At 37.0% G+C, this 27527-nt stretch overlaps 1 protein-coding gene across 4 annotated transcripts in view; it reads left to right on the top strand.

The window, feature by feature from the left end:
- Chl1 (cell adhesion molecule L1 like) overlaps nucleotides 1-27527 on the top strand; it is a 172466-nt gene that overhangs the window by 80863 nt on the left and 64076 nt on the right. For all 4 annotated transcript variants that reach the window (XM_090324171.1, XM_090324163.1, XM_090324145.1 and 1 more), the window contains exons 3-4: nucleotides 24097-24249; nucleotides 27347-27452. In XM_090324171.1, the coding sequence (XP_090180297.1) occupies nucleotides 24159-24249; nucleotides 27347-27452 (197 nt within the window). In that variant the 5' untranslated portion in view covers nucleotides 24097-24158. The remainder of the gene's footprint in view (nucleotides 1-24096; nucleotides 24250-27346; nucleotides 27453-27527) is intronic.

The raw sequence follows: 27527 nt of genomic DNA on the forward strand, positions 1-27527 counted from the left end.
TGGATTGAAAGAGCACCCCAGAATGCAGAATAAAACAAAGTGAAGGTTGTCAATATACTAAGTCAATAGACTTAATACTGCCATTCAACTTCCCAATTGAAAGTTGGACCCTACTTTTAAGATTTGATCTTCATTTTCCATTAGAGGATATCGGTTAATCTAGCATCTTGCCTCCCTTGCTCAGATTATCGTGTTAAACTCATGCAAGTCTTAGATGCTGAACACATGAAGAATTTACATGCACACATGCATAATTTTGCGCATGCATATGCCCAATTTACCGTACACTCATAAGGTAATTAGAAATTAGTTACAGTTTGCTGCTAATGAGGTCAAGGTCACAGCGTTACGGTTCCTTTGAGTCTATCTGTTGGCCTGGTTCCATGGCCACTGATGCCTCCCTGGCCCCTGGACTGCTGTTGCACAAATGTTGTTTGTCACAAGAGGGGGGCATGAAGGAGGAAGGGCGGGCTCCTCTAACCCCCACCCCCTACCTCTATTAGTCAAGACTCAGCATTTTCCTAACAAATGGAGAGCTTGCCTTCCTTTTTGCTGTCTCTCTACCAGGATTTATTACAGGGTTGGATAGTGAGGAGTTTTTAAATCACTCTGACCAGAAACATCTATCTTCATAGGAAGAAGGCAGCTAGCCGTCTCCACACAGTTTGGAGCAAACTTAATTACTAAGCTGAGAAGCATTTTGGAAACTCTTTGGTACTTAGATTTCTTTTCCGTTTTATTAGATGAAGATCTTTCTCATGCTCTTTCTTTTTTTTTTCCTAGTTCTCTTGCTTTGTGTTTGGTACTAGAGTTTGAATTCCGTGTTTTCTGCTTGCTGGGTAATGTACTACTTCAGTTTCCTACCTTTCTATGCCTTTTCATTTTAGTTATGTTTTTCTGGATAGAATCTTTTGATTTTGCTGCAGTGAATCTTCCGCCATGTTTGTCTTACTGATGCTTTTGGTGTGACTAACTACAGATAAGAGACTACTCTGCCCAGCTTTTCTATTGAGATGGGATCTGGCTAACTTTTTATCTGGCTGCCAACCACAGCCTTCCCCACCTCGCCCTGTCCAGTGGCTGGAATTATAGGCATGTGGTGTATTGTCCAGGTCAATTTTTCAGTTGTTAAACTCAAGCCTTTGGCTTTGTTAGTCCCTTATTTGCCACTATTATCCTCTTAAATTATTTTAAACATCATTTAACGTCTCTTGCATTGGACTCTAGGCCAAATGGTAATATGTAACATTCTAAGGGAAAAATGTATGAATTTAAGTGGCAATGATAATATCCTGTCATCATTTAGTTTGCTTTAATTTCTTGATTCATTCCTTCAAAGAAACTCTTCAATGTAAAAAAGAAGTCAAAAGTACTTATATAAAATACTCATGTTGCATTTATTTTATAGGTATAAAATAAAAATGAATCTGGGACTGGGAGTTTGGCTTAGTGGTAGAGTGCTTGCCTAGCATGCACAAAGACCCGGGTTCGATTCCTCAGTACCACATACATAGAAAAAAGCCCGAAGTGGTGCTGAGGCTCAAGTGGTAGAGCTCTAGCCTTGAGAAAGTCCAAGGACAGTGCTCAGGCCCTGAGTTTAAGCCCCAGGACTGGCAAAAATTAAAAAAATAAAAAAAATGAATCAAACTACAGGTTAGATTTAAACACTGCATGTATTTATTTGCTTTTTTTGTTGTTGTTTTGTTTTTTTGTTTTGTTTTTTTTTTGCCAGTCGTGGGCTTGAGCTCAGGGCCTGAGCACTGTCCTTGGACTTTCACAAGGCCAGAGCTCTACCACTTGAGCCTCAGCACCACTTCCGGCTTTTTTCTATGTATGTGGTACCAAGGAATCGAACCCAGGTCTTCATGCATGCTAGGCAAGCACTTTAACCACTAGGCCAAACTCCTGGCTTTATTTGCTTTTGTGACTATACGAACCGTATTATCATTTGCTTTATCCTCTATTGAGGCTTATGGTAAGTGATTTTCTTCAGACACTAATTCAGAAAGAGAGATTTGTAAAATCTTGAAAACAAAAGCAAAATCAATTGGTCAGTTTACATTAGTGCCCTGTGTGGTCACGTTCTGTAAGTTCTATAAACACTGTTTTAGCATATAGAATCATGACTCCTCGGGGACGTATGGAAGTTGCTTATTCCTGACCTCTGGCTACATTCTGGTCAGATGATCAATACATAGCCTTGTTTTCTATGTGTCTGGTTAATCACCCACTAACTAAGATGTATTGTTTTTTTTTTATCAGCATGGTTCTCATAGTCTTCAGTGCTATACTCAAGCCTGAATAAGCTTAAGCAGCACAAAACATTTCTTGGGCAAGGAACAGCAAAGCCTTTTTGTTCTTATCAGCACTAGATAGCACTCTACAAGGACACTTTTAAATAGGCAAAATTTTGTTTAAAAATTTTATGAACATTTTTGTGATTATAAAGGTCATATACAGAGGCATTAGTGTTACATAAGTCAGGTGCATTTCTTTTTGGACAGTGTCACACCTTCCTTCACTCTCTCCCAGTTTTTCCCTCCCACCCCAACCTACAAGTTGTATAGTTCCTTTTCAACATAGTGTCTAGTGAGTATCATTGCTGCATTTGTTCACCCTTGTCCCCACCATTTCTGTGCCTGCCCTTGCCCTCCCAAAGACAGATGAATGAACAAACAAGAAAGAAGGAAAAGAGAAGAAAAAAAGATCAACCCAAAACCTTGTGTTTCCATTTCCTGGAGTTCATTTTGATAAATATAATTTTAAATGATCAGAGTGCCTCTGCATTCCTTCTCTAAGAACATTCATCTCTGGGGGTTTCACTTTGCATGATTGCCTAGAGTCCTGTATAATGTTATCTTCTCTGGCTGTATTTTAGATCTAGTGTCTGCAAATGAGAGAAAACATGTGCCATTTGTTTCTGAGCTTGGCTTACTTCCCTTAACATGATGTGTTCTAGGTCTATCCATTTCCCTGTAAATAATAGAATGTTGTTTTTTTAAATGAGTGTGTAATATTCCATGTGTATAGGCACCACATTTTTTGAACCCAGTCATCTATTGTAGGGCATCTGGGTTGTTTTATAACTTGGCTATTGTGAATAAGCATGGGTGTGCAAATGTCTTCGCAGTATCTTGGCTTGTGATAATTTGAGTAAACCCCCACAAGTGGTATGGTTGTGTCCTAGGGGAGACCTATATTGAATGTTTTGAGGAACTTGTAGAGTGCTGTCCTGAGTGATTGTACTAGTTTACATTCCCACTGGCAGTATAGTAGGGTTCCTTTCCCCACACCCCCACCAACACTTGTTCAAATTCACCGTGTTGGCCAATCTAACTGGGGTGAGATGGAATCTCAGAGGTTTTTTTGTGATGTACATTTCCTGTATGCAGAGATGTTGAGCATTTCCTGTTATGTCCCTTTGCCATTCTTTTCTCTTCTTCTGAGAAGTCTCTCTTTACCAGTGCTTGAGCATTTAGTGATTGGTTTATTATCTTTGGGAGGGATTAGTTTCTTGAGCTTCTTGCATCAGCTGGATATTAAGACTTGGTTGGATTTATTGCTAGTAAAGGTCTTCTCCCAGTCTTATTGGCTATCTTTGTAGTTTAGTAACTCTGTCTGTTGCTGTGTAGAAACCTTTATTCTGATGTAATCCCATTTGTCAATTCTTTCTAACAGAGATCATTTTAAATAGAATTATCTAGAAAAGCAAAAGAATAAGAAAAATGAAAAGCATTCCAAGAAAAATCACAACCACCTTTGAAAGGGATATTCCTTTACAGTCTTGTGAACTACAAGAGGAATACCAAGTACTGTTCCTTCCATTCCACCTCACCTGGGAATTGATCCATTTGATAACTTGTAATTTTCTTTCTCCACACACTTCTGGAACTGACCATAAAGACACTCTGCATATTGAGTTTAGAAGTAAAAAACAATTTTTATCAAGGAGATGAATTTGAAAAGACACATTTCTAAATGATAGGACTTATTATATGCATTTGAGATAAGGAAAAGTGTTCAGGTAGTCAATCAATGATCTACTTTTGGTGTGTGCTTTCACATCCCAGTTCCTTATTTGCTTAACTGAGTGACAAGTCATAATTAGTCATGCCTGACTCACATAATCTAGGGAAAAGCCATGTCTTCATCACACTTTGCTTTTAAGCATTGGTCCTTCAGCTGGAGTATCGTCCACACTCAATTAATGCTTGTTTAAATAATGCATGAATTTCTCTTGTACAAACAAGACCATAAAATTAACATAGACATCAGATATCAGTAAGGTTGGTATATTTAGGAGTCATACCAAGGTATCTGTAATGATATTTTAAAAGCTTCTTAATACTATAATTATATAATTATAATACTAAATCATTCTCAATACTGTCGCTAATTTATCGATGACAGTATATATTTTAACAAGTTATACAAGATTTTTTTTCTTGGCATCAAACAAGATTTTTCTATTTAGTATATGTATTTAAATATAAATAATGAGGGAAAGTTTGTTTTAAAAATAATTTGCACTTTTGCTTTGTTAATTGAAACAATCAAATTAAAGGATCATGAGCTGGGCACTAGCGGCAGTGGTGCTTGCCTATAATCTTAGCTACTCAGCAAGCTGACATCTAAGGATAGAAATTCAAAGCAAACCTGAGCAGGAAAGTTCTTGAGATTCTTATCTTCAATGAAGCACAAAAAATGTGAGAAGTAGCATGGTAAAGCACTAACCTTGAGCAAAAAGAAGCTCAGAGACAGTACCAAAGCTAAGTTCAAGCTCCAGGACTAGCATACACCCCAAAATAGTCATATATCTTGCTTTTGAATACTATGATTTGCTATATCTGGGATATCATTGGTGTATATGTGCATTAGTAAAATGTTTAAATTTTAAAATATTTTTGGAGCTCCTTTAATGCAAGGCAACAGGAAAAAGTTGGCTACCAAAAGGGAGAGTGTTAGCTTCCAATTACAACGAAAAAGGACACTAATTTTAGTAAGAATATTAATTCATCCCTCCCCCCTCACCTTAAGATTTATCTCCCAGAATCTGGCAAATTTAACTAATTACATTGACTATATCAAATTCTACTGTGCTTTTATAAACATTTCTAACAAAATGAACTGTTCCTCACTGAATAACAACTGATTCTTGATTTCCACAATTTAAACAGCAATAAGTAGACACAGGCAAGCAGAACTTTATTATTAAATATGTGCAAATATCTCTGGTAGCCCCACAGTGTCTCCAAAGATGAGGCCTCATTCAGGGAAAAGTTCCTCTGTTTGTCACAACAACAATAGTGACAATCCTGATTTAAAGCAGCTGTCATGAAAATGACATATCTGCGATTTAGACATTTCCACAGATTTAAAAACACCAAGTAAACAGTTCTACGGTATCCATTTGTGAGGAACACTTTTATGATTTCCTTAGTTAGTCATAACACAAGAAAAAAAGGCAATAAAGCATTAGATGCACATAACACCCTCTCTCTAACACCAGGAAAACTGTGAGATAAATGATTCCCAGCTTTTCTTTCTCCTATTTTGCCCTGAGATCAAAATGATTAGTGAGATCCAAGGGTAAACTTAAAGTCCTGCTGCAGAAAGGGCATATTTCCAAACATGCAAAGGTTGTGTTTATAAGCTGAGCAGCAGGAGAGAATATTCCTGCGGTGAGACTCTAGGGCATTAGCCAAGTCAGCAGTATGTGACAACTCCTACACACAAATGTTAGCAAAGCCACTGAATTTTGTGAAGCAATAGAACCAGATACTTAGCCTGTGCAGCTACGGATAAGTCGGTATTGTGTAAACAAAAGGCAAAAATGAATGTCAAGATTATTATAATTATTATTATTTTCAGGATAACTTAATATTAATGGAAATTAAAAGGATACAAATATTTTCTTATTCTCCTTTTCAAGGGTATCAAATTACTTGTTTTCTAATTTGCTACAATTGTCCTAAAATTAGAGTCAGGGAAGTCAAATCTATGGCCCTTGGGGATTTTTGTCTACTGGATAGTTTATTATTTCTGAGGAAGAAAATGTAAAACTAAAACTAATGTGCTAAAAACTGCTCATTAAATAAATTAATAATTAATGATAATTGATCAAAACTGCAATTAATCTTATTTGCTTTGCCAGTGATACAACAATGTAAAGAGCCAGTTTATAATAATAAGGAAACAGAGTAAGGCCCTTGGGCTTCTCATTGTCAGATTTCCTTTTATATGTATACTGGATAAATTAAATACCAATGCTTTCTAATGTTTTTTAATCATCCTGATTCAAGAATTTATGATAAGATGCCATGAATATTTATGACTGGCATTTCAGATATAAATACCTAAGTATGTTACAGCTTTCTAGGTTAGGTTAGTTTATAAAATAAATCAAGCCTTTCTTTTAAATGAGGAAATATAGTTTTCAAAATGCTGATTTTCAACTAATAAATAAATCTTATTTAGCTAGAAGAGGATTGCTAGAATTCAAAACTCTCTAGAATCCTCCTTCCCCATTTTCCTGAAAAAATAGAAGCAAACCAAACCAACAAATATAGAATATTTATTCAAAAATGAAAGATCAAGTTTCCTGCTAGCTGTTGGTGAAATATTACCCAAATCGTACAGCCTTTGCCACTCTTCTCCAAGATTTCACAAATGACTCCCAGCCACGATGGCTTGAAGATATTACTGTTTGTATTTATACATGCTGGATCAGGTTCCTAATAGTATCTGTGAAAAAGCTATATACTGTGTATTTTTAAACCAAAGGGGGATGTAAGCAGGCTACATATTTTTTAAAAAATTCACTGAGATAGTCAGGTCTTTCCTAAGATGTCCACATAGTATTTATAGCTGGACATCTGCATTTTGGGGAGGAGGGAATGGTGGTGAAAGACCATAACATTTCCACTAGACATAGACAGATAAGACTAGTATTTTATCTTGATTTTCAAACTTGACCAGATGGAAAGAGACCAAGATTAGTAAAAGTACACCTACCTCTCCCTGGTGTCTGTGAGATATTTCCAGAATGAATGGCCTAGGGAAGCAAAATATGCCCTGCTTAGGGGGGCAGCATCCCCTAGAGGAGGGAGAAGGGGGGAGGTGGAATAAAGGGAGATAGGGGAATGCCCTATAGTGCCCACTTTCTCTCTGCCTGATGTTTAGATTCCATGATGTGAATTGCTCCACTCTGAAACATTCCTCCACCACACCATGGTGAGACCCTGAACACACTTCCTTCCCTGCTTACATTGTTTTCTCTGATTCTTTGTCATAACAACAAAACATGGGTCTGTTTTGTCATCATTCACTGTACAATACAGTATAACAACTAGTTGTATGCCACATATGTTTGGGTTTAGTATTACAAGTAACCTAGGGACACTTTAAAATAAACACAGGGTATGAATCAGTCATAGATAGATATATTTTCTGCAAGACACTTTGAGCATCCTTCTCTACTTACTCTCTCCCTCTTGCTCTCCCTCTTCTTCCTTCTACTTCCTTCCTTTCCCTCTCCTGCCCCACCCCTCTGTCACTTTTTGTCTACACACCCCTTACTTCTTTTGTAAAGCATGCTTTGTCAATCCCTCTTCACCTCAAAGCTAACAGGTTTACACAAGGAGCTCACTTGGCCTTTCCTGAAAGCAGTGTGGTCCATACAGAATTACTTTCCATACATGAATGATCACCACATCCAAAAGGCTCAGGCTGAAGTTATGGAACCTGTGATGTTTAACTGTGGGAGTTTCTAGGGTCCCCGGGGCAGTAAAAGGAACAGCTGCTTAAATATGGCTTGCCCTTTGACTAATGGACAAAATCACTGAATGGACAGACAAAAAAGGATTAACATGTATAAGTCTTAAACAAAAATAATACCAACACCAGAAGAACAAGCACAAAGAAAAGGACAGTAAAAAAAAAAATAACCAGAGAAGTTGTATGGACAAAGAGGTCATGGATGGTGAAATTGTAAAAATGCTTTGTTCTTTGAAAGTAATTTCAAAGGGAAAAGAAAGCATCTATCTTTGACCAAGCCCTTGCATAAATATGCATAGGCAAGTGTTCTCATTGCAGTAAGACAGGGAAAAGTCAATTCTTTGCCATTGGACCTGTAATTTGAATTGGAAGCATTGAAATGCCAATTAAACACAGTGTTTTAAACAAAAGAAAAGGGGAGGACATAAAAAAACAGAGTCTTTTCCTCTGTACTTTTTTTTTTAAAGCTACTAACTCTTTTCTTTAATTTTTTACTCACACATGTAAGAGTTTAGAACCAGGGTCACATGATAATTCTGAGTGATAGTTCTGAAATCTATTCCCAGGATTCATTTTTGACTATTCACAGGAGGGTAGACCCCTGGCTGGATTCTAGAGGGGTTAAATACTGAGAATGCCTCTACTTTTAGACCATGAAACTACACCTGGGACACCACAAGAATGAAGTTACTAAAAAGCTTTGAGAAGAGATGGGAGACAGTCATAAATAATGATTGTCTGTTGTATCATGTTTTATATACTTCTGAAAACATGACACCAGGAGTACAGGTACTAAAATCACAATAGTTCTAAATAAGAGTTATAAAAGTCAAGAGTTATATAAACAAGGAAATTACTTTGAGTCTTTAGAAGGCATAATGCAAAATAAGAATTGTGTATAACATCATTTCTGACTTATGAATGCCTTCCCATAAGATGTGGAATAATGAAAAAAGCCACAAATCTCAAACAATCCTGCTATTTTAAGCAATGGAAGAGAGAGCATATTATGTTTAAAAATCATACAGTACTTCAAACACTGTGGAATGAGAACAAAGCTCTATGGAATAATGAATGGATGGTGTGTATTAGAGCAGCTCTTATTCGGGTAGGACACTTCAAATACTATTTGGCTGCTACTTCTGCCAGAGTTTGCTTTGTATCCCATGGAGATGATCTGACCTTAAGCTTTTGTTAACTTCAAAGAGAGCTCCGTTTTTGCCTCATCTCGGCAGGATGGAAGAATCAGACCCTTGGTTAGCAACAGGAAGCCAATTTGATTTCAATATTGTGAATTCTTTACTCTGATGCAGCAAATGTTATCTGGGCTATCTCAGTGGGCCAGTGTAGAACCAAATGAGACATCAGAATGCAGACCAAATGCATAGATCTGGTGTGGCTGTCAGGTCTAAAGAAAGAGTGTATTAGAAGACTCTTTTAATAATCAATTATGATTAAATTAATACTCTCCTGGACGAACTTGTTGATTCATTCTGTGGGTAGAGCCAATATTTCCCTTATTTTTTTTCCAGTGGCTGTAGCTCAGAAAGAGGTAAACTATCAACGCATGAATTTTGATGAGTGTTATTCGTTTGTTTTTAACATGATAGCAAAAATCTTGGTATCGTTTACTTATAAAGGGGTGCTCTGGCTTGTTTTCCCAAGTTTTCATTCCAGAATCAAATAGACCCAATTATTTAAGACTCTTATTGGGGGTGATAATTATGTGGGAGAATAGACGATGGAGCAAATTGCTCATTGAATGGACCAAGAACAAAGAGGAAGCGAAAGACATTGGGTCTCACAGAGCTCTTTGAGGCCACACCCCAATGTCGTAAGTACCTCCCCCTCACTTCTCAAACATCCCACTGCCTCTCTATAGCTAGAGCCATGAAATGGCTATCCCTGGATTTGTCTTTAAGTAAAGGATCTATGGAGGATAGTGAACTTCAAAACCATTGGAGTTGCATCTATCCAGTGAGTTCCCACTCAGAATTGCAGCCCCATTGTTTTAAGTAAGTACAAAAATATAGTCTTGCAGCAAAAAAAAAATTAAAAAATATATATGGAGGCTAAGATAATACAGTAGGTTAATGATTCAAATGTTAGGTTTCCATGAAACATGGATTGGAGCCATTCTTGAGATTCATTAATAATCTTAAGTATATTAAATAATAGTGTCACAGAGGTGAGCCTGGAAAAGGTCCTGACCCCAATATAATGCCTATTCTCTTGCATGGAAGATTGAGGAGTACCTATAAGCTTGACGTTTCACGTATTTTATTACCTAAACACAGAAGCAAATGAAACAATATTGGTAACTGCAACCTGTTACGAACTGCGATTAAAAAAATCTCTCAGCTGTGGAAATCACTACAAGCAGTGTGGGAGGGTGGTCTAGTGGGAGAGTGCTTGCCTACCACGCAAGAAACTTCAATTCCCCGGTACCGCATACCCAGAAAAAGCCTGAAGTGACTCTGGCTCAAGTGGTAGAACACTAGCCTTGAGAAAACTCAAGGACAGTGCTCAGGTCCTGAGTTCAAACCTCAGGACTGGCAAAAAGAAAGAAAGAAAGAAAGAAGAGGGAGGGGAGGGGAGGGAGGAGGGGAGGGGAGGGGAAGGAAGGGAAGGGAAGGGAAGGGAAGGGGAGGGGAGGGAAGGGGAGGGAAGGGAAGGGGAAGGAAGGGAAGGGAAGGGAAGAGAAGGGAAGGGAAGGGAAGGGAAGAGAAGGGAAGGGAAGGGAAGGGAAGGGAAGGGAAGGGAAGGGAAAGACAGGAGAGGGGAGGGGAGGGGAGGGGAGGGAAGGGAAGGGAAGGGAAGGGAAGGGAAGGGAAGGGAAGGGAAGGGAAGGGAAGGGAAGGGAAGGGGAGGGAAGAAAATAACAGCAAAGACTCTATCTTTAGAAACAAACAGCTGGTGTCTTCTAGAATGTTACAGAAATGAAATAATAAGACAGACCCAGGAAAGCCAGTTATAGATGAAATGACATAAAAGAGAACTAGTAAGATTTGTTGAAGCAATTGAGGTGGTTGAGCAGGGGACTAAAACTTTTAGCTTAGAATATGAAGGTGACTAGTGATGTTGTGGAGATGGAAATCCCCAAAACAGGAAAATAAATGCAGCTTTGGAATTTCTGAGTTTAAAAGCCTAAATGTTGACACTTGCTTGTTTTAGATCAGGGTGGATATGGGACATCAAGTATTTGATCTGAGTTAAATATTGATGTTAAGATGAAAGGCTTGGATTTAGGTTCACTTAGTTTAGTGCGAGTCGGTCATAAAACACATTACACTGCAAGGAATTTGCAAGGACATAAGATGCCGTGATGCTTATCTTTTCTTTTCATCTGTCTTCCTTCACTGTTGTATGCATACACATATATGCAGGTTTGAAGTACCCTTTCTGTGTAATGCTTAAACCAGAACTTTTCCAGATATTTAATTTGAATGTATTGTCTGCAAACTGAGAATTTGGGAATGGAGCCCAAGTCAAAATATGAAAGCTTCCTTTCTAGCTTTTTGTCTAAATGGTGATAAGAGTTTCAGAGATTTTCCTGACTGGGCTAGCTTGGAAACACGATCCTCAGATCTCAGCCTCCTGACTAGCTGCTTGTACCACTGCTTTCTCATCTCAATTCTTCAAACAAGATCAAGTGTGGTATTTCTCACTTACCACATCAAGTCAGTGGTCAGAATGTTTTTAATCCTTAGCATTTCTGATTCTGAGATCTAGGTTCACTGCATCCAGACTATTTGGAAGGCAATGTCTTTAATAATGAGTGCATCGTGATGTGTAGAGCCTTCTTACTTTCAAGAGTTTCTCTAGTGGAGTTTACAGAGTTTAGAGGTTATCAGCCATTGCAGTAAGGAAGGTGTAATTCCAAACTTAGATAAGTGTTCTCATAAGGCAAGTTTTGCCTGTAGGGAAAAGGTGAATACAAAAATCTCTTGTGGGGGCCGGGAGTTTGGCCTAGTGGTTAAAGTGCTTGCCTAGCATGCATGAAGACCCGGGTTCGATTCCGCGGTACCACATACATAGAAAAAAGCCGGAAGTGGTGCTGAGGCTCAAGTGGTAGAGCTCTAGCCTTGAGAAAGTCCAAGGACAGTGCTCAGGCCCTGAGCTCAAGCCCAGGATTGGCAAAAAAAAAAAAATCTCTTGTGATAATGGATGGAAGTCTAGGGAAGCTAACCTAAAAGATGAGGACATGGAAGAGAATGGTTATCAGACTAGTAGAATATGTAGAAAAAGAACATGGTTGGAGTCTATGGAAAATTAGAAGAAGACATAGTTGAACTCTAAGCAAGGGGTAGAGGAGTTAGAGAGATGACCACTTGGAACTCACCATATCCAGTCAGAATTTTGATCTGTGTCCTGTGAATAATGAGAGGTCATTGGAGATTTCCATTTTATAAAGGCAATTGTCTAGGTGATGCAGCCCATATAGAGAGAGCTGCTGAACTCATGCAAAGGATAAGGACACCTCCTCTCTGTGCTGGCTCTGCATTAGGAACTAGCTGAGCATCAAACCCTCTCCAGAGCTTTTATTTCAGGCACAAATATGCATGGTTAATTTTGGGAGTACTATTAGTTTCTACTGAATAATTCAGCACTGAAAGGAGGTGATTTAAGATTATTCAGTTTTGCAATCCTGTCTCTCTGCTGGGATTCAACATTGTCTATTTGAAAAGTGTGGGAAGTAAATGTGGAAAAATCTTTACTGTGAAAATCACTTCCCATTGTCATGTAATTACCATAGGAAATTGCCTCTTATCTGTACTCTGCTTCTAAAGAAATTCACCCTTTGGGTGACAGAGAGCTTTTTTCTGTTACAGATTAATTATATTGTAGTTACAGATGATCGTGGATAAAATTGACTTCGTATTTGAATGTGTTCATTTTGTTGAATTAAAATGTCATGACAAACCAAAACATTTATGCAGACATCAGCTTGTAGAACTGTTGTTCTACTAGTGTTGATAATAGGTAAGTAGTAAAGAATGACACTTGGAGGTTTTTCCATCCAAGGGGAAGAGCTCTGGAGCAAGAAGGAAATTTTCGGACTAAAAGTTCTTTTTATTAACTTCAGGTTCTTTAAAACATGGGAGAAATAGTTCATCACCAACACTAACCACTCAGGGCATTTCAATGCCAATAATATGTAAAAGCAAGAGGTTCTAGAATGAAGTGAATATTCTTTGAACCTAAACATTCCCAATGTTTTAAATATGCTCTTCAAGAACCATTGGAATCACAAGGATAGATACAAAAAAAAATTGTTTCAGCAAGGCCAAATTTACTTCTGCAGAAGGATACACCAGCAGCCAAAGATCACCACAAGCATACAGAGCAGAGATGCTGCTTCAATATTTGCTACTAATGCAGCAAGATCTGCCCCTCTGCCCAGATTGGCTGAGGGAGATTCACAAATGGCAAGTTTGAATAAGGTGAAATGTATTTATATAAAATGGCTCTGGAATAAGGTTAACTGTGCACAAGTAATCCCAAAATAGATCTACACCCTCTGCTATTTCTTGCACATTTGAGGTGTGTCCTAAAATAAAATAAAGCAGTTTCACACAAAACTTTACATTTCAAAAACTCTTCTTATTCCAAAAATATGTTTCTCTTTTCCTTAGCAGGAGCCAAACTACTAGGCAAAAGCTGGAACTTTAAAAAAAAACACACTTAGAAAAGACAGTTTTTCTCATACCTTTGAATGCATTAATGTTGGCAAATGTGGACAAACTTAAGAATATTTATAATATACATAGCAGTAATCTGTGGTTTAAAAACTTTGTGAAGTAAGCCAGACTCAAAGAAACATACACTCAATAGTTTCCCTCCTTTGTAATAATTAGTACACATCTAGGACTCTCCTACTTGAGGATTACAATATTACAAAACCTAGGTATATAAGATCATATAGGATGAGACTAAATGAAAGGATCTCTAGGATATGGAAACAAAAACTTTATCTTGAGTGATTGTTGTTCTTAATGTACTGTGTTATTTCTCTTCACTTTTTATTTGCCCTTTGGTTAATCTCATATTGTTACTGTATCTGACTTGGTTACCTGGTATATCATATATATATATATATATATATATTTGATTGTTTGGAATAGGAAAGGGAAGGGGGAAAAACAAGATGATTCGGAAGGGAGAGGAACAAAAACATGAGAAGGGGTATCAAGGTGTGAGAAGTAATGTATCTACTACCTGGCAAATGTAACTGTAACCCCGCTATACATTTCCCTGACAATAAAACATTAAAAATAATTAAAAATAAAAACTTTCAAAGGCACACCTCTGGCAATATTTCTCTTAATCATTCTTCTCCTAAACTGCAATTAGAATATGCAGGAATTCATTTTTTGCAGGTAAAGTTCCCTGGTTGTTACCTGTTATTTCTTCTTATGTTATCTTTTTCGTTTACCAAAATATCATAGTTATGTGTCATCTGTTATAAAACAGAGCATACATCACATATACTATATAAACTATATATATGAAATATGGACAAATATATGTCTTTCTTATTTTAAAATTTACACAACATAAATGGATCTTTAATCTTTTTAAATCTTATATTTGTTACTACTTTCCTCCATGCTGGAAATATTTTTAGTGTAAACTAAATAAAGGCAAATAGATTTAAAAAGGTATGTAACTAACATTGAGTATGTTTTAGAATCAGTCTTAAGATGATTAAGATGTACATTTATGTAAATTGTGTAGCTCTACCTCAGACAATTTTATCGATAGGATCATCCAAATAAAAGAGAGTGTTCAGTTTAATGGGACTTAAAGTTAATGGTATACAAGTTTCTCAGATTTATGGTTGCTGCTTTCACTCACTGCCACCATGCAGGAAGTTCACATTATATCACACTTCTTTTTTGTGTGTGTGGACTCTCATAAACATTACTACCTAGTCTGGCTTCAAACCTCAACCCCCAGACTAGCTCTCCACTTCCTGAGAAAGTAGGATTAGAAGAGAGAGCCACTGGTGGTCATCTTTAGAAGTGTTTTATCCCTTGGCAAAATCTAACCATTCTTAGGAAGTATATCAAAATTCAGTAGCAGCTCTGTAATTATCACACAATCTCTGCTGAATTATTTTACAGCAAACTATAGAAAAGGTAATATTTTGCTTTTGCCAGTACTTGTTAGATTCACTGAAACCAATTGACATGGTTGGCCTTGAGTAGATGCTGATAACATTAATGAGATTCATTGAAATTTCTATTTCTATTAGCTTTTATAAAATTATTACAGCAAACTCAGATATATTTAACTTAATGTTTTAAACTTTCAAACCCATGCTTACTTTAATAACTATTCCAGAGAATATAATTTTTATCTTGTCTTTAGGTGCATGAGATAGACATCTAAAATTAAGTTGATATTCTATAATTGTATAAGAGAACATTGTTATACATAGTTAAAATTCTTTCATTAATTTTTTTCCAGAGATTTGTTGAATATCATCTACCACCTAGCAGCCATGATATGGGCAAATAGAATCTGATGCTTTTCCTTAGAAAATTCTGTCTTACAAATATTTGGATAGGCTAGATTCAGAAATACCTTGTGAGTCCTTGTATATTTTAGTCTAATTCATTCTTTATATTTTATGGTTCCACTGCTCGAAAGGGACCTCATGTGTGATAGTAAGTGTTAACACTAGTAGTGCTGAAAATGCTAAATACATCAATGCTCATTGGAATCATTTGATTAATACCTAAAGGTAGCACAATCTATTAAAACCAGTCAAAAGTTGGGTGGATGCTTTTCTAGTCAGTTTCCTATTTACTAAGTAGATTATTTAGCTATAAGAAAACATTAGGGCTGGGAGTTTGGCCTAGTGGTAGAGTGCTTGCCTAGCATGCGTGAATTCCTGGGTTCTATTCCTCGTTACCAAGAGTGGTGGTGTGGCTCAAGTGGTAGAGCCCTAGCCCTGAGAAAGCCCAACAACTGTGCCAGCCCCTAAGTTTTTTTTAAGTTTCAATTTTTTTATTTTGGGGCAACATTTTTTTTCATTTTTTTCCAAATACAATGAGCAACATGTTCACATTTGCTTATGATGAAAAGACCTTTTATCTGAAAACATTATATTTTCTTTAAAAAATTCAGTGATATGAGACAAAGTTGAAATATGCAAAGGAATTAAAAGAACAGAGGTAGTAGTATTCAATGATAAAAATAATAGAGCATTATTTAATGATAAAATGAACAGAAGAAAATTTAAAATAATCACCGGATACTGATGACTTATATCATTAATCCTAGTTAATTAGAAGCCTAAGATCTGGAAGATGAGATTCAAGGCCAATCCCAAAAGGGAAGTTCATGTAACACCGTCTTCAAAATAACCAGCAAAATGCTAGGCTAGAGGCATGGCTTATGTGGTAGAGCAGAAACTGAGGGGGAAGCTGAGAAAAAGTGAAGCCTGAGTTCAAATCTTGTTTCGTTTGTTTTATTTATCTGTTTGTGTCTTTTTTGCCAAACAATATAAAACAAAAGCATAGTATATATCTCTTGGCTAGGTGTTTATCATTCATTATTTTTTTGTAGTCTTGTGATGATTTTTTTATTATTCCTATTTTTGAGTTGTTTCTAGACTGGAGAATTCTGGAAAAGACATTGGGAGGAGCAATTCGTTAATAGCTTATATCTGAAGTTGATATAGTTGTATTTTAGAAATCTGTTATAGATTTCTGTATGTGTGTGTGAGAGAGAGAAAGAGACAGAGATAGACACACACATATACAGAGAGAGAGGGGGTGGAGGGAGAATCAGGGCTTGAACACAGGGCCTACTTGTGAGCTCCTGTGCTCAAGGCTAGCACTCTATCTCTGAGACATAGCTCCACTTCCAGCTTTTTGGTGTAGTTAACTAGAGCTAAGAGTCTTACAAACTTTCCTGAGCTGGTTTTGAATTGTTATTCTCAGATCTTAGCCTGCTGAGTAGCTAGGATTACAGGTATGAGCCATTGGAACACACAATTTCTTTTTTTTTTTTACAAGCAGGTTTTATTTTTCAGATGAGATTTGGACTCATCAGCAAATTCAGCAAAATTCTAATTTCTGTTTTTTTTCCCTCTGCCGTCACGTGTGCCCCTCTTCAATTTCCAGCTCCTTCTCCATGTAGTGGCACATCTGTTACAATTGTTGAACCTACAGTAACCTGTCATATTTACCCCAATCCTTAGTATATATTGGGGTGAGCTCTTGATATTGCACATTATATGGGTTCGGGCAAATATGTAATGACAGGCACTTACCACTAAGCTATCATTTAGAGCAGTTTCTCTGTCCTGTGCTCTGCTTCCCCCCCCCCCCCCCCCCCCTTCTCTCACTCTCAGTCACTGGTGAGACAGCTTTTTGCAGTGAATTCTAAAGCTGCTGTAAATGCACTCATGGGCAGAATTTTGAACTGACAGGTTTACAACCCCTTTGAGTGAAGAGTATCAAGTGCCATCAAGTACCATCGCTGGATTATATGGTAAAAGCTTTCGCCTCCTAAGAACAATCAAAATGACTTCTACAGCAGTGATTTCCATTAGTTGTGTGTGCAACAGATCATTTTTTGTTGACCACCCAGCCCTCCTCACCCTTCACACAGTTACACCAGGAGAGTGCACAGAGGGTTTGGCAGTTTTCCAGGAGGAATAACGGGGTGCTGGACACCAAAGGGCCTTTGGGGTCCAAGGTTTCACTTGGCTCGAAGTGACAATATCTGTCCTTAGTCACGGGACACACAACACAAGATTTGCCTGTCTCCTGTCTATGGCAAAGTTCAGGTCTGGCAGAGGCACACTCCCCTGGTTAGGCGGTAGGATAAAAGAACATTGATTCAACCTTCTGTGCCTTCCAGAAGCCTGTAGCGATGAAATGGATGGGATGCTTTTCACTGGCTGCAACTCCTGAGATTGGAGGCGTTGCTTACCGGGACTGTTACCTATGGGACGATTTGCTGAGCTCTGCACTTCGGATCTGGGCATTTTCTCAGGCTTTTGGCTTGTCTTCCAGTCTGAAAATACTCCTTAGATGGTCATCTATGGTATTCTGTGAAAGATGACTCAGAACATAATTTGCATGTTGAAATATGAGGTCATTTTTCTCCATGTCTGAAGTCAAATAACCTTGATTCTTCATTTCAGTTTTCTTTCTTAAGCTTCATTGAAAAACAAATGAGTCAGGTAGGTTTACAATGGTAGGTAAATAAAGGAAAAACCAAAGCATGCGTGGACGCGCGTGCGCACGCGCGCACACACACATACACACACACACACACACACACACACACACACACATATGTATGCACATGGTCTTATTCTCCAGTTCAGTATTAGTCTTTTATCACTGAAATAATTTGTGTTACTCAAAATACCTGGCCACGTACTTATTAATTAAAGCTGACATTTTCCCAATAAAATCTATTTGATTATCATAGAAGCTATATTTCTTTGTACCACTATATAAAAATATGCCAGCAATGCAGGAAAGATGAATGAACCCTTGATGCAATCCTTTTGTCTTGTCAGTTCAGTGACAGGAAACAGAGCCTAAATGGATACAGACCATATTTCCTTTGTTTTCAAGTGAGAAGCCATTAACAGTTTTTCCAGGATTACTGTATTCGTGACACTTGCAAATTGATTTATGGTATTTGCCTAGCAGGTGATTGCACAAAAGCTTTTTAATTTTCTTTGCGTTTATCTTTCCTCAGGTTCATGGCATTAAGTGATCCCAATCTTTTTTCAGGCTTATGGAAAAAAGCCTGATCCTCCTCTCCCCCAACACCTGATATCAGATCAGGCAATAATTTAGCCTAACCTGACAATTGTATAAAAAGGAGCTTTGTAAAGTGACATAAGGTCAGAGGGAGGGGAAAGTGACATCTAATTTTCAGGGCTTTGTATGAGAAATCTTGCTTGAAGCAGATCACTGGTTCTTAAGCCCTTTTAGTGTGCAGCAAGTAGAAGGTTAAACAATTCCAAGTTATAATGCTGGCTCAGACAATTACACAAATCCGGTTATTTTTAACACGTATTATTTGGACGCCGGTGTCATAATACATCCTTTCCCGCTGGCTATAATAAAACTTGTTGATGTATTTCAAGCATTCTCAGTAGAGAAATGTTGTTTAATAAGTTGGCAGGCACAAAGTTAGTTCCAGGCTCGTGGATGCTGGGACAATTGAATGGCATCTCTTGGTGGTGAAACACACATCATATAGTCCTATGGCACTCATTCTCTCTGTCTCTCTTCCTCCCTCCCTCTTTCCCTGTCTCCCTCCCAAGCTCCCTTTTCCCCTTTCTTATTCCTTCTCCCTCCTTTACTCTCTCTCTCTCTCTCTCTCTCTCTCTCTCTCTCTCTCTCTCTCTCTCTCTCTCTCTCTCTCTCTCTCTCTCTGTATGCTCCATGTCATTTATAAAAACTGTGTAGGAAATGTCATTGATGTTTCTTCCATATTGACTTCTACAGAAATAAATAGCATTACAAATACTATTCATAAGAATTCCCCTGTTTCTTTTATTTTTAATCTCATGTCACATTTTCTGTTTAGGAATTGGATTTGATCATGATCCTAAATAACTATTAAGATTAAATGACAAGGACTTAGAAAATACCGTTCAGGTTAAATATGCTGACCAATACTTTCTGACTTTCTTAATTGCCTTTGGGTGCTTTACCAGCATGCTCAGATTTTATTCCTGTGGATAAAGGAGAAGCTCTTCATTTGATACTCCAATGTGCAAATTTAAATAATTTTAATTTCTGAAAGAGAAGCAAAAATATTTAAAAATCCATTAGGAACATCAGAGAGCCTAAGTGTCAAAGTTTGGAATCATTTTATTTTTTCTGAGGGAAAAATAAAAGCATTTTCACTCTATTGGGAATCATTAGAGAGACTGAGTGTTGAAGGTTCTCAGTCAACAAGACACCATATTCATTAGATGAAAGAAAACAAAATCCAGAATGCTTAAGGAATAGTGATTATTCAAGCTCCATCGATAGCCAGAGTTGACTGAACTAAGCTTGTTCTTGTGATATGATGGTTGAACAAGGATCCCGGAGAATGAGAAAATCTCGAAGTGACCAGACATCTTGAGACCTAGACCAAGAACTCACTCTGTTCATTGAAGTCTTACCAGATGCTGGAGGTGAATAAATGAATTCTCGGGAGAAGCTATGGAGTGAATTGCACATGCCTGAGCCTGAGAAGGAAGAATGGAGAAGGCTTTTCCATTCTTACACCCCATTCTCCTGACATTGTCTATGTTTTAGAATATTTTCAGTAATTGGTCATTTCACTGGTAAATGCTTTTGAGAATGTATTTTTTTGGAATAACTACGATTTGGTAACTCAAATAGAACCCATGCAAGTTAACCATTCTCTTGGAATCAGAATTCTCTGAGTAGAGACTAAGCGTGTTACTTCTGGGAATTCAATGATGATCAGGATCTCTAGTATTAGAAATTCTACAGAGCTGCAGAATGCCAGTAGTAATACCTGTAATCCTTGCTACTCAGAAGGTGCAGATCTATAGATCAATGTTAGAAGTCAGCTCAGGCGGGGAAGTCTACTAGACCTTTACCTCCAAATAACCACCAAAAAGCTGGAAGTAAACCTGTGGTTCAAGTAATAGAGTGCTAGCCTTGGACCCAAATAAAGCTCAAGAACAACAAGCATGCCCTGAGTTCAATTCCCAGGATGAGCACACACATACACACTGAAGAGAAGGAATTCTACTTTACAATCACACATGACTTCACTGCTCCTTCCTAAATATCCTGTTGCAGCTCCACTATTCAACTCATCGGGTGGGAGGGTTCAGTTACTTCCCTGTGCCATGTGCTAAGTGACAGCTGCATTCCCCCTGATCCTCTTCACCATGCAGCACTCTTGACCTTGACCTTGACTTGGGAGGCCAGCTGGAATTGACAAGGCTTAGCCCACTCTGCTTTCCCTTTCTTTCAGCTCAGGATGCATGTAAGCTAAGAGAATGAATAATTTTTTGTATTTTCCAGTACCAACTTCTTTTGAACTAAGAAGAGGTAAATAAAGGTGTAGCCCTGCCATCCTATGAAGTTTTTGTACTTGTTTAGGTTAAGAGAACATCTCAAAATGGCTGTCTTCTAAATTCTTATCTCACTAATCACACTGAAGCAATCTATTTAGTTAGGAATGGTCAAGCTGACACAAGAATACCAATTTTGTATTTAGTTATATTTCAGGGTTCCTCCCCCAAAAATGGAATTTCAAATAGGAGGACAATTTTAGCCAATTTATCCATATTCATGAAAATTAGTTGATTTCTTTTAGATCTGAGTTAATGCGATTAAAATAAGCCATCAGACATTGGATTTATGTGACTGCCTAGGTCTCAAATTATTTCAGTATATTTTGTCCTTGGCCTGTGTGTCAGCTCCATCCTGAATTCCAATAATTGCTTTTATCTTTAAAGTCTGGCATGAGGCATTAAACACATATTCTTTCAAGAAAGATAAATTGGAATATAATTTCATTGCTGTCTTACTGTTGCAAAACAGAATTGCTAAACAGTGTGTCCTTTATGCCTCTGACAATGGAATTAAGGATAATTTTCCTTTCCAATCTGACAGCTATTTTTGGCTTCTGCCATTACTTAATGGAGTCATGCTAGTGGGGGGGCTCTCATTTTTAACTTGAATAGTTTTTGTGCTATTGTTAATAAGCATGCAAATTTCAGATAAATTGAGGCTAATCCAGGTAAGAGATGAGATCAGATATACAATTCATCATTATCTACCTTGTAGAAATACATGATGTCACTAATGTGCGTTAGGTCTCTGAATATTTACTTTACGACAAGGTTCTGACTGGCATCCTTACATTGAATAAGTTTTGGGGCTAATGCTATGTGCTTGATACTATTAAAATTCCAAAACTTTGGAACCAATACTGAATAATTACAGTCTATGAAATGTTGTATGGTAGCCTTTAGGACTTTTTGAACTTGCTAGCCCAAATCAGGAGAGTAATTAAAATGACCCTTATTAACTGGCTGTTCATATTTCAGGGAGGGGTGATATGCTTGATATGAATCTTGGAATATTGTCTCTTGACAACGTCCTGATTTTAAAGCCATATAAGTCCAGGACAATGCCTTAGAAATATTCCTTAGGACAATGAAAGAATATTAAATAATAGCTGCAGACAAAAAAATAACAATACATTTTGTGGATGTTTTTCAAATTGCTTCAGAAGAAAGAAAGGGACTATTTTTCAGTGCTGTTCCTGGGGCTTGAAATTGGGGCACAGGCACTGTCTCCACATTTTTGGATTTTTTTTCTCTTTAAAATTTTTGGATTTAAAAAAATGTGTTTATTTGTTTTTGTTCAAGACTAGCCCTCTACAGCTCCACTTCCAGCCTTTTCGTATGCTTAATTGGAGATAAGAGAGAGTCTCAGGTACTTTTCTGTCTGGGCTGCCTTCAAACCTTGATCCCCATATCTGTTTGCTGAGTAGCTAGGATTACAGACTGGGACCACAGGCAGCTGGCCAGAAAAAGGGCAGTTTAAAGGCCATAGCATTTATATGTTGTTGTTTTTTTTTCCAAAATGCACACGGGGATCAGTTTCTCCCATCTTTATAGGAATGCATAGAGTTCAGGGAGAGACTCAATTGCCAAATAAAAAGCAATGCTTTCTGTATTTCATTTATTGATCAAATTAGATCATTCACCAGGGCAGTGGGTTCATTTAGATAGGGATGCACTTGAAAATAGTTAAAATTACTGGCATAAATTGTGTGTTAGGAAATAATTCGAACAAGCCAATTAAGTTTTCTTAATTTCCACTTGGGGCAATTGAGATCAGACAAAATAATTACAAACTTATAAAGTGGATTACTGTCATTCAAAATTCCCCAAAACATTATTTGCCTTATCTATACAGACATAGGAAAGAAACCAGTCTAATATTTATTTTAAAAATTAGTTACTTAAAAATGATATTTTAAAACCCATTACTATGTAACCTGTTTTTCTCTTTATCAGTCATGGGATTTGAGCGTGAGGACTTATGCTTACTAGATAGGCACTCTACCTCTTGACTCACACCTCCTGCCCTTTTTGTTATAAATTTTATTACTTTTGTGTCTGGGACCAATTGTAGATCGTAATACTCCCACGTAAAACCTCCTGCATAGCTGGGATGGCATGTGTACAACATCTAACTCAGCACCCAGCTTGTTTAGTCAAGATGGGATTTTCTTAAACTTTTTGCTGACTTTGACCTCTGAGGCCCAAGAAACTAGGATAACAGGTATGAATCGCTGTACCAGACTTGGATTACCAATTTTGAGAATACCTAGCAGACTCTTGGGGTTGTAATCCAGTGGTACAATTCTTGATGAAAATACAAGCGGTCTTATATTCAATCGTTCGCATCACACAAGAGAATACATTGAAACAGTGGTTAGAGCCAGGCACTAGAAGTCCTTGAGACACTTATCTCCAGCTAACCACCAGAAAACTGGAAGTGGGACTGTGGCTCAAAGCAGTTGAGAGCTAGCCTTAAATACCAAAGCTCAGGGATAGCCCCCAGGCAATGAGTTCAAGCCTTATGACCAACAAATAAATAACAACAACAGCAACAAAACCATTTTTTAGATGTCTATTATCATAATGATTCAGAAAAAAAAAGTAAAGTGAGCCAAGGAAAATGGGAATTTAGTTCCTGACTGGATTTCTGTACAACTTTATATAGGTTAATATTTGCTTAAATAGGAAACAAATGATGTTATGTTGTTACTCTTGAAACCAAACTTGCATTTGTAAATTTCCCTTAAAATAACTGTCCTTTACCTAATTGTTCGTAACTTTTCTCTTTTTCTCAAAGAAAACATCTTACTTGAAATATTCAGCTACTTTTGTGAAAGCTATTATACCAGCCTACTCTGTTTCTTCATCAGCCTTAGTAATGTCTCATAATGTAAATGTAAAACAATGGATGGACAAAGCTCCTTCTTGAACAAAATGAGCTTAATGAAGTCATTTTCCTAGCCATTGATATTCATTATAGTATATAGAATATTTGTTAAATATAGTTTCCTCTGACTTACTAACAATGCATTCTGATGGTTAAAGTTTTACCACATAGCTATCTCATCATTTTTGACCTATAAAGATTTAGTGAGGAAAAACCTCATAGGATCTATTTGAGAATTGGTTTACTAAAATTACTAACAGTAATAAGTTTAATTTCTGCTTTGTGGCTATTTCAGAGTTTATAAATGAATAAGCCATTATTTTTTCTCACTTTGCAGGCCATTCACATATTCTTCTTAGAAGAAAAGTGAGATTTTAAATCTCTCCTTCCTGAAGAGCCATGGGGCTACTTTCACATGGAAGAGGATTAGTCCTTTCCTTGATTTTCTTCCTTTTAAAATTCACAACAGCAACTGAAATTCCACTTTCAGGTAAAGGGATACCATTCACTGTCTGTTACAGAATTTTATACTTGCATTGTGACATTAAGTAGAATACATATGGATTGAGAATGTAACTTTTCTGTCCTATTTTTGTAGATTCTTTTTTTTTCCAGAAATTTGTCATACAAATTCTTGTCTACATCTTAGGAACTATTTGGTTGCTATAATTCCACTGTAACTCATGCTTTTTGCTTCATATGAAAGTTTGTCCTGTAACAAGAAATAGAATAAATAGATCCAGAGAGCTTTCCTATTTACATGTCTAAGATGTTTTGTAATATTACAAACAGCTTTTGTTTTTATACATGTGGGTTGCTTTATGTTAAGGAGAATTTTGGTGTAGTGTTTTGAAGTAGTCAGACTGAATGTGAATAAAATACAATATCCTTGATTGTATGCATTTATTTTTGTGTCTTTAATTTTTGATTGTTATTACAAATATATTCTTAGTTAGAAGTGCTACAGTAACATAAGTCAGGAAATGAGTACACTTCTTTTTGTCACTCCTCCCCTCCTGCTCTCCCAGTTGTTTTTTGTCTCTCCTCATCTACAGGTTGTATAGTTAATTTCCACCTAGTTTCTAATGAGTGTATTGGTTTACCCTCTGTCCCTCCATTTCTATGAATACAATGTGTTTTGAAGCCATTGCTGAGTTTCACTTTCAATGTCTTGGTATGGCAATTTTATATTTCATAGTGTACTTCATGTTAAGTACCCGTACACCAGATAAAAATCTCATTTCTACTTTTCTGAACAGATGTATTGGCCTATATGCCAGTATTCCTGGAATCACATTTCCCTGGCCTACAGATATATGGATATAAAGCTATCTTCAGTTATAGTTGAAATTTCCAGCCTGCATACCACATACTCAAATTCATTACTGAACATTCTAAGTGTAGACATTTGACTGAGACTGAAGGAGACTTCCCTAGTGAATTCTCTTGTAGAAGTTTTCAGTGCCACGTGGAAGGCAGCTAAGATGCTACCAACAGGATTACCAACATCACATCCCTAAAAAATACATACATTCTCCATCTTTTCTCACTAATTCATCAGTGCTGAAGGACGTGAAATTTGCTATTAATCCATGGCACTTATATTCATTGTGGTTGTCTCAGTTCGTTATACATTTTCACGCTGTTATATCCTCAGACAACTCTTATAAAATATTAATGGCATGTTTTGTGAATATTACTCATTTATTTTGGTCCTCCAGAGCACTCACTCATGACTGCAATGAAGACAAGTATCTGAGCAGAATGTCAACGTGTCTGGTATCTCTGTAATTGGCTTAATTATAGAGGAAGAGGTGTATAATGTAGAATATATATTCATACAAAAACCCAAAGGTTATTAGCTCCACTCCCTGAACAGTTATTGCTGAGCCTTTACAACCTTAGCAAATTTAAGAAAGAATAATGTTGTAATAAACAAGTTGTTCCCATATTAGTAGCGATAACTAAGGGACTCTTGTTACTGTGCATTATCTCTCGCCATTCACAAATGTAACAGAATCTAAATAACACTATTTGCCATCAATTCATGATCTGCCTTAGCTTAAAAACAGTAATAATCAGAAACAACGTAAATGTTCATGATGGGGTTGCCTTTGTATATGAGTAAAACGCAAAGGCATTTTACTTATAAATATCCAGTGAATAAATATTGGGTTTGATTTAATGTTCATAGACCAGTTACATTTAGATTAATTTACCTATTTCTCTACATTCTAATACTGCGATGCAGTGGAAACAGTCAAAATAATTCTGCTGTCTCCAAATAAAACGCTAGTATATATTTCATCATTGTATCATTGTTTCAGTCTGATACTATTTTTACTTAGAAGTACAATTGATAGACATATTATGCTTGTTCAGATGAGCGAAAGTCTTCAGATCAGATATTTTCACCAGAAGGGATCAAATGAGTCTGTCACTTTAAGATAAACAATTGACAATTCTTGTCAGTAGTAAGATTTGAGTGTTCAAGCAAAAAGCACAATTATGAAAAATGCATATCCCTCATAGTCAGTTTGAGAGTTTTCTAATATAAAGGATTTTCCTGAATAGATCAGTAGTAATATCAAACAGAGTGACATTTTGGTCTTCTATTATGAGATAAATCAATATTTGGACTGGTGCTGGTAGCTCATGCCTATAATCTGAGCTACTTAGAAGGCTGAGATTGGAGGATGAAGGCTCAAAGTCAGTCAGGGAAAGGAGAGTCAGTGAGACTCTTATCTTCCTCCAACTAACCACCATAAAGCCAGAAGTAGAGCTGTGACTCAAATGGTTAACCATAAGCAAAATACTTTTGGGACAGTACCTTTATCTATAGTACTTGAGACTTCTCTGAAATCTTACTTATTTTAACATACTACAGAATCATTTAAATGAGCTCAAGGAAAATATTTTTAGTTTTAATTTCTATTATAGTAAATACAATTAGTTATTATCCATGTGCCTGAGCACTGTCCTTGGACTTTCTCAAGGCTAGAGCTCTACCACTTGAGCCTCAGCACCACTTCTGGCTTTTTTCTATGTATATGGTACCGAGGAATCAAACCCGGGTCTTCATGCATGCTAGGCAAGCACTCTACCACTAGGCCAAACTCCCAGCCCTATCATAGAATTTTTAAGAAGCAAAGTGTTAAGTCGGGGACATTGTCATGGGTTTCAGGTCCTATTTGTCCCTCTACAATGGACAATTACTCAATTAAATCAGTCCCTGGGCCTGTCCGCATTTTTCAAAATAGATTTATCAAACTCAGTTTTTGCTGCTCAGTGGTATGCATTTCCTTAAGCATTCAACTCTGAACTTATTAGGGGTTCGAACTTGGTCAAAAAAAGAATGTCTCAAACTGGAAAGTACAGGGCCTACTGCAATATTTATGTCAATTATTTTCTGCTTCCTACTTCAAAATGTAATTCAAGTTTGGATCTCAATATTCAAGCATGTCATTTGTCTCTGGTATCTGCTTTCAACTTACCAACATAGGAAGCACATTTAAGATGTGCCTGTCAGAACCCAATTAACCACACTTGGAGAAATTTGTTGTTTAAATATGTATTTTAATATTTAGTTCAACAGGTTCCCACAATCATAAAGCAGTCAAGAGAGCAAGTCGCGTTTCCCTTTGATGAATACTTTCAAATTGAATGTGAAGCTAAAGGAAATCCGGAACCAGTGTGAGTGTTGTCAAACTACTCAAATCTTTAACTGTATGGTATTGTCTTTAGTATTTAATAATCTGACATTTATAA

The sequence above is a fragment of the Megascapheus bottae genome, chromosome 2, assembly GCF_031878675.1.
Source record: "Megascapheus bottae isolate mThoBot1 chromosome 2, mThoBot2.hap1, whole genome shotgun sequence".
Lineage (NCBI taxonomy): Eukaryota > Metazoa > Chordata > Mammalia > Rodentia > Geomyidae > Megascapheus > Megascapheus bottae.